Here is a 7144-nt window from a genome sequence, read left to right on the forward strand (position 1 = left end):
CAAAACAAAACAAAAAAAACCCTTTATCATCTTCATGTACTGCTGTAGATTTTTTTCCCCCCTAGTCTAACCTTTCCCTAAAGTTTAGTTCTTTGTGGGGGATGCAGGGTGTTGGAGTTATCCACGGTATTTTTAGGAAATTTCATGAATATACAGCTTTCAGGGCTGTGATTTAGCTCACTGGTTCCACTGCCTGTCTTGCAAGCTCAAGGTCCCAAGTTTGATCCCCAGTACCCCCCAAAAATATATGTCTTAATGTGTTTATTACTCTGTTATATGTATGTACTTTAATTTCTCCCTTATTGTTCATTCATTCTGCAATATTTCAGTGCATGTTATGTGGTAGGCACTGATTTATGCACTAAGAGTACCACAGTAGAAAACACAAAATCTTGTCATTTTAGGTATTTTTAGATATTGTAGGAAATTTTGTTAAATTTTTGTCAATTGTAAGCAATTTACAATGATCATTCTTATGGGCAATTTTATCATATATCTTTCATATGGGATATTGAGATATTTCACTTTTTGTAATAGAACAAAACAACAGTAATCAGAGTTCAGGTTTGTCAAAACTCACCGTGTCTTGGTGACATAGGTTGACAGAAACCTATAGCACCGTAACATTTTTCTCTTATAAGGTATTCCACAATACAGAGACATTGTCAGTTCCCTAAGAAAAAAGAAGGAGTTTAAAAAGTCATAGTATGTAATTTAAAGTAATGAATCACCAAGGGAGTTATATTCTAAGCCAGGATAGGATCACTTTGCAATACTAAGGAAAGAGAAACTAAATAGGAGTCAGATGACTAGGCTTCTCCATTGTATTTCCACTATTAACTAGCAGTGGGCTCTCGAATTCTCAGTACTTCTTTCCAAATCAATAAAACTGAAATCTGTTCTGCCATGCTAATAAGGTGTGAGAATCGGGCCAGGGATCTAGCTCAGTGGTGTTGCCGCCTGTCTCACAAGTGCAAGGTCCCAAGTTCGATCCCCCGGTAACCCCCCCCCCACAAAAGCTATAAGAATCATGACGTTATTCTCTAAAATGTAGACTCCTTCCTCATATTGTAGATTTGTTAGCAGGAATTGGCTGCCAAGCCAAGGCCTCCATCTCCTTTGTATCTAAGTAGGGAAGTGATGTGTATACCTTCTGGGCTGAACCAATTAAGAAGGAGGTGTAAGTTGGGTATGGTGGCACACATTTATAATCCTGTAGCACTCTGGGAGGCTGAGACTGGAGAATAGCAAACATGGGGCCAGCCTAGGCAATTTAACAATTTAGTGGGGACCTGTCTTAAGATTTTAAAAAGGGCAGGGTATGTAGCTCATTGTGAAGGCCCTGGGTTCAATCCCCAGTACCAGGAGGAAAAAAAAAAAAAAAAAAAGGAGGGTGGGATGTACCTTATTCACCATTTTTTCCCTGCTTTTTGGAAGATTCCAAGAGAAACAATAGAGTTATTAGATAGAGAATGTTGCATCCTTAACTCACGCATGGAGAAAAGCCACCCACCAACCAAAGACCCTCTTCACTGGAGTATTTCTTAGTAAAACGTCTGTCAGGTTAGTTGGGAGGAGTAGCTCAGTGGTACTGTGTTGCCTGGCATGCACAAGGTCTTGGTTCAATCTCCAGCACCACAAAAGATAATAGAAACTTCTACTATATTAAGCCACTGAATTTTAATTTTAATTTTATGTTTTGGGGCTGGAGATTGAACCCAGGGCCTCATGCATATTAAGCATGTGCTCTACCACTGAGCTGTACCCCCAGCCCCTGGCTACTGAAATTCTAAAATTTGTGTTTCAGCAGCTAGTGTTACTGTAACAAATAGATCAAGTAATAAGCCTGGGATATCTCCAGAGTAATGGGGCCAAGTTTCTTGAAGTAGATACAAACCAACATAGCTCTGAGAAGTAGATGGAAATCTGTTTGGTAAGAAAAATTTTAAATCATAGCCATTAAGAAAGTATTTCAAAAGACAGCTATGAAATTCATATGGATCCAAGAATTTTTTTGATATTTTTTCTAGCTCACTAGGAAAGAAAAAATATCTGTCTGAAGAATTCATTGTGCAGAAGATGGTTTCTTTCTTTTTTAAGTGGTGCTGGGTACTGTACCTGGGGCTTCACACCTGCTAGGCAAGCGTTGTACCACTGAGCTATATCTTGATCCCAGTGGTTCCTTTTATTTATTTAGGTTTTTTGAGACAGGGTCTCACTATGTAGTTGAGACTGACCTGAAACTCACTATGTAGCCCAGGCTGGTCTCAAACTCAGAGAGATCCTCCAGTCTCAGTTGCCTAAGTGCTGGGATTAAAGGTGTGAACCACCACGCCCAGCCCAGTGGTTTCTTTTAATTTGTCTGTTGGTAAGCATTTTATCCCCTGTGAAAAGTGCCTTTCACATTAGCAGTAAAAAGTCAAGAAATTCTACTGAAACTGTGAAAAAAAATCAGTACAGTTAAATAACTAACCACCCTTTAACTGTGCCCAACAGAAGCAAGCTTTGACATTAAACTACCAAGGGAATATCTGAATTTTAGGCCTATTTTTTGGTTGCATAATTATGAGTCACTGATGACTAATCCCTGAAAAGTTTTGGCTGCAATCTGTGTGCTAGGAAGGGTAAAATATATTTAGCAAATGAGAGTCAGCAAACTATTTATTGGCTACTGACTTTAGGCAACGGCTCTTAAGGAACATAGACAATGTAAAGAATGAAAATACCTTCCTCAAGGTGAAAAATCCCTGCCTAGCAGGTGAGAAGAAAACAAATATATAACTTTCACAGAAAACTATATGTGATTTGTAGGCTGCAAAGTACTCTAAGGCAGTATTAAAGGTATAATACCTATTTTTTTAATTAAAAATTTTTCTACTTAAACTCAGAGTCTTTATTCAAAAGTAATTTAGTAATTTTCAAATACTGGAAAAAACTCATATCTATTAGCTAATGCATGGATAAACTCATAGTGGTACATCCATACAATGGAATATTACTCAGCAACAAACAGGAATGAATAACTTTATAAAATGTAGTAATACAGATGTCCTCAAGTACTTTGTGTTAAGTGAGATAAACCAGATGCAAAACATTCTATTCATATTCTAGAAAGTCCAGATTTAACTGATAAAAAGTAGATTAGGGTTGACAAATATCAGGAGTCAGGACAAAGGAGATTTTATTAATTTTTTTGAGACAGAGTCTCACTGTGTAGTCCAGGCTGGCCTTAGATTCAGCATTTCTAGTAGCTGGGATCACAGGCATGCAACACCATGCCCAGCCAAGCATAAAACCTATTTTTTACTAATCCTAGGACTTGTATGGTATATTGAAAAAAATGCATTTAAAGTCATATTTCTAGCTCATCTATAACTCAGAAAATGTAAATTGGTACATATTTTGGAGATTAATTTATGGATACCTGTTAAAATGTTAAATAAGCACCCCTTTCACCCAATGATTCTACTTCTAGAAATTTTTTTCTAGGAAGTAACCAGTATGTACAAAAATGTTAATAAACTGGGCAAGATGGTCCACACCTATAATTCCAATACTTGGGAAGTTGAGGCAGGAAGACCATGAGTTTGAGGCTAGCCTCAGGTGTGTAGCAAGTTCAAGGCTGGCCTGTACTACATTGCTAGATCTGATCTCAAAACAAACAAAAACAAAAAAGGAATGTTAATAAAAAATATAAGTGGAATAATACACAGCTGATAAAAATAAATAGAAAATAATATAACAATGAAAAAACACACATGTATTTACAGAGAAAGTTATTTAGAATATATTATTAAGAAGCCAGGCATGGTGGCGCACGCCTGTAATCTCAGCACTCGGGAGGCTGAGGCAGGAGGATTGCTGTGAGTTCGAGACCAGCCTGGGCTACATAGTGAGTTCTAGGTCAGTCTCAACTACATAGTGAGACCCTGTCTCAACAACACCCCCTAAAAAAAGAACCTATTATTAAGAAAAGTACAGGGGATAATGGGGAGATGTTGGTCAAAGGATACAAAGTTTCAGTTATGATAAATTATTTCCAGAGATTTATTTATTGCATGGTGACTATAGTTAATAATAATGTATTGTGTACTTGAAAACTGCTAATATAATAAATGTTAAATGGCCTCACCACAATAAAATATGACCAGTATGTGAGGTGATAAATATCTAATCATTTCATAAAGTATGCATATATCAAAATATCACATTGTGCTAAATAAATACATACAATTTTTATTTGCAAATTATTCCTGGAGGAAAAAAGAAAAGCAAGCAAGCAATGGTTGGTCAGAATGATCTAATTAATTTATAATGAATAGGACATATACAAATATATTCTAATATATATAAATTAGTAATATTTTTCAAATACACATACTAAACTACTGTGACTAAGTTGGGATAAAGGGAAATGTAGTTTGAAAGGAGGAACTTGTGATTTTTTTACTTTATTATTTTCTATATTTAAAAATTTAAACTATAAATACATATTATTTTTAAGATAAAAGAAAGTGTAAGAAAAGAATAATTCCTAGGACTAACTGTTCAATAAGGCTTTCTTTTTTTTTTTTTCCTTTGGTTCTAGGGGATTACACTTGTGAGGCAGGCGCCTGAACCACTGTGCTAAATTCCCAACCCCTCAGTGAGGTTATTTCTAAGTCACTATTCCCAGAAACACCTTAACATGTTTCCCATGAGCCACAAGAAACTCCTTTGGTGAGTTCTTGGATTCTGGGAACTGTAAGAGCTATTTGGTTGTAGTTTGGCTGTAACTACTGACTAATATGTATGGTCCACTGTATGGCTGCCCGTTGTTTCATCTATAGAAACAAATTGCTTCTACTGCTAAATTAAGCTTAGTTATTTGTGGATTATCATGGCCTGAGCTATTTACGTTTTTTAAAAGTACAAAGTCTGATGGGTTATGAAAGGTAATATTATCTAAAATTTATACAGTAAATGATGAAGCAGGGTTCTTAAGATTAAGTTTCTCAGAACCCTCTGTAAATACCATAAATGATTCACACACATTTCTTGTCCTGTTCATTTTGACAGAAGGATTATTAAGTGGCACGATTAAGCATGAAAAAAAAAAAAAAGTGAAAAAAGTTCACCTCTAACCTTCATGGTTAACTTTCTCTATGAAGAAGTGAGGTTCTCATTCATTTCGTGGAGCTGTTTTGAGATTCCATGTTTCCGTGACTGTGGACAATGGAATAGGAAAGTATGCACAACTGAGGAATCACTGAAATACAGATTTCAAGGTTTTTGTGACCTTGCTTATATGAAAAACTCTATGGTTTGTATTGTAAAAGATAAGTTTTCCTCCCTTAATCCTTGTAGGGGACAAAGATTGTTAAAGCAAAAGGTAAGAAGTTAATAAATACCATTTAGTTTTAGTTAATGAGATAGCTCCACAAGAGCAAAACTGGTCATTCTGGTTTTTACAAAAGAGAAATGAAACTAAGCTAAAACTGAAAAACGCTGTAACTGAGAGCTTTTGTCAAGTTCAATTATAACTCCCTCCCTGAATTTAAAACCTGAATAGGTTTCTGTTTCACTGTACTCACTCTGAATTCTTTGGGGGGTGAATTGCTAGGCCTCAAGAATCAGCAAAAACCAGGAAACACCAAATGTTCAAGTTTAAACTGTTTTCCTTTCCCAGCGGGAGCATGGCTGTTTCTGCCACACTTCCCAGAATTCTAAAAGACACATTCTGGGAAATGTAATTTAATCTTTATGCTGGCTAACATTAACTACAGTCATTAAAAGCATACTTCTGCCACACTTCCCAGAATCCTCCTAGAGAAGCACTCTGGGAATAGTAGTTCAGTCCCCAGGCTTGATACTGTGTCCTCCAACTGCAAAGTTTACCATGACTATCAAATGCATGAGCATCTAAGATCTTTTTCTTTTTTTCTTTCTTTTTTTTTTTTTTTAGTTTATTGCTACTTTTTAAGTATACAGTACAGTTGCATTCATCATTGTCTAAGATCTTAATATTAAGAAAAGTACTATGGGGCTGGGGATTTAGCTCAGTGGCACTTCACCTGCCTTGCAATCGCAAGGACCCAAGTAAAAGAAAAGTACTATGTCTTTGGAAAAAGTGGCATTAGATAGATTTTTAGTAACAAAATGATAAAAGCATTAAATCCATCCTCATATACAGAATTCATATATTATCAGGATGCATAAAGGAGGCTCTTTCCATTTTAGAACTAGCTCTAACATTTCATGAAACTGGCCAATTTAAAAGGACAGGAAAACTTCGTGTGTTTGAGCTTGTGGTAGAATTCATGCCTTGATCAAGGGAAAAGCCCTCCATCTAACTGAAATCAGTCCCCCAGTAAATCTACTTTGGTGCTGTCCTGTTCTTTTCTTACTACTGAAGCTGCTGGCCAACTTCTTACTGCTAAACTCATTCAACATATATTTAATGAACCTGAGACTCTTAAATGCACAGGATACACGAACATTTTTGTCCCTATGTGACTTATATTCTACAGGAGAAGACATACAAATAAATGAATAAATATACAATTTGCCAAGTGGTTAGAAGTCATAGGGGGAAAAATAAAACAAGAGAATTGATTTTGCCATTTTGTACAGGATGGTCAGCCTCACTGTTAAGATGATATTTGAGTAGACTCTGAATGAAGAACACAGGAAGTAAAACTTCCTGATATGTATGGAAACTGATAGCTATGAAAAGAGATTTGTAGACAAAACAAAATGAGTACTGTACATACAAAAGCTTTGGGGTGGGAATATGCCTGGCAGATTTGAGCAAATGCTAGGACAGAGCACTGTACAAGAGATGAGGTCAAAGAGTAGTCAGGCATTAGATCATAGAAGGTCTCATAATTCTTACATTCTTATAAAGCTGTTGTGATGATTTTGATGACTTTTTCTTGGAGAAAGATGATATTACTAAAGGGCATAAGCAGGAGAATGAGATGATCTGATACACCTTTTTTTTACGTACTGAAGACCTTCATAGTGAACTATATTCCCAGCCATATATATATATATATATATAGGTACATTTTTTTTCACTGAGTTTATTGGTACATTTTAGGTATACAGTACAGTTACATTCATCATTGGGATTTTGTACCTTTACATGACAGGTCTTGGTTCT

General features: G+C 35.9%; 2 protein-coding genes across 5 annotated transcripts in view; one reads left to right on the top strand and one right to left on the bottom strand.

Annotated features, from left to right (window-relative positions):
- The window catches only part of Ecd (ecdysoneless cell cycle regulator), an 88381-nt gene that overhangs the window by 39723 nt on the left and 41514 nt on the right, over positions 1–7144 (top strand). The window lies entirely within an intron of this gene.
- Positions 1–7144, bottom strand: part of Nudt13 (nudix hydrolase 13) — a 34000-nt gene that overhangs the window by 14147 nt on the left and 12709 nt on the right. Inside the window, exons 1-3 of one of the 4 annotated variants that reach the window (XM_010606756.3) lie at positions 5574–5783; positions 5125–5205; positions 581–673 (exon numbers count right to left, since the gene is read on the bottom strand). In XM_010606756.3, coding sequence (XP_010605058.1) covers positions 581–663 — 83 coding nt within the window. In that variant the 5' untranslated portion in view covers positions 664–673; positions 5125–5205; positions 5574–5783. Of the gene's footprint in view, positions 1–580; positions 674–5124; positions 5206–5573; positions 5784–7144 lie in introns of those variants that run through there. The other 3 variants (XM_010606763.2, XM_010606768.2, XM_010606780.2) reach the window with 3 other exon arrangements.

The sequence above is a fragment of the Fukomys damarensis genome, unplaced genomic scaffold (genome assembly GCF_012274545.1).
Source record: "Fukomys damarensis isolate Sample0158 unplaced genomic scaffold, DMR_v1.0_HiC HiC_scaffold_20, whole genome shotgun sequence".
NCBI classification, from domain to species: domain Eukaryota; kingdom Metazoa; phylum Chordata; class Mammalia; order Rodentia; family Bathyergidae; genus Fukomys; species Fukomys damarensis.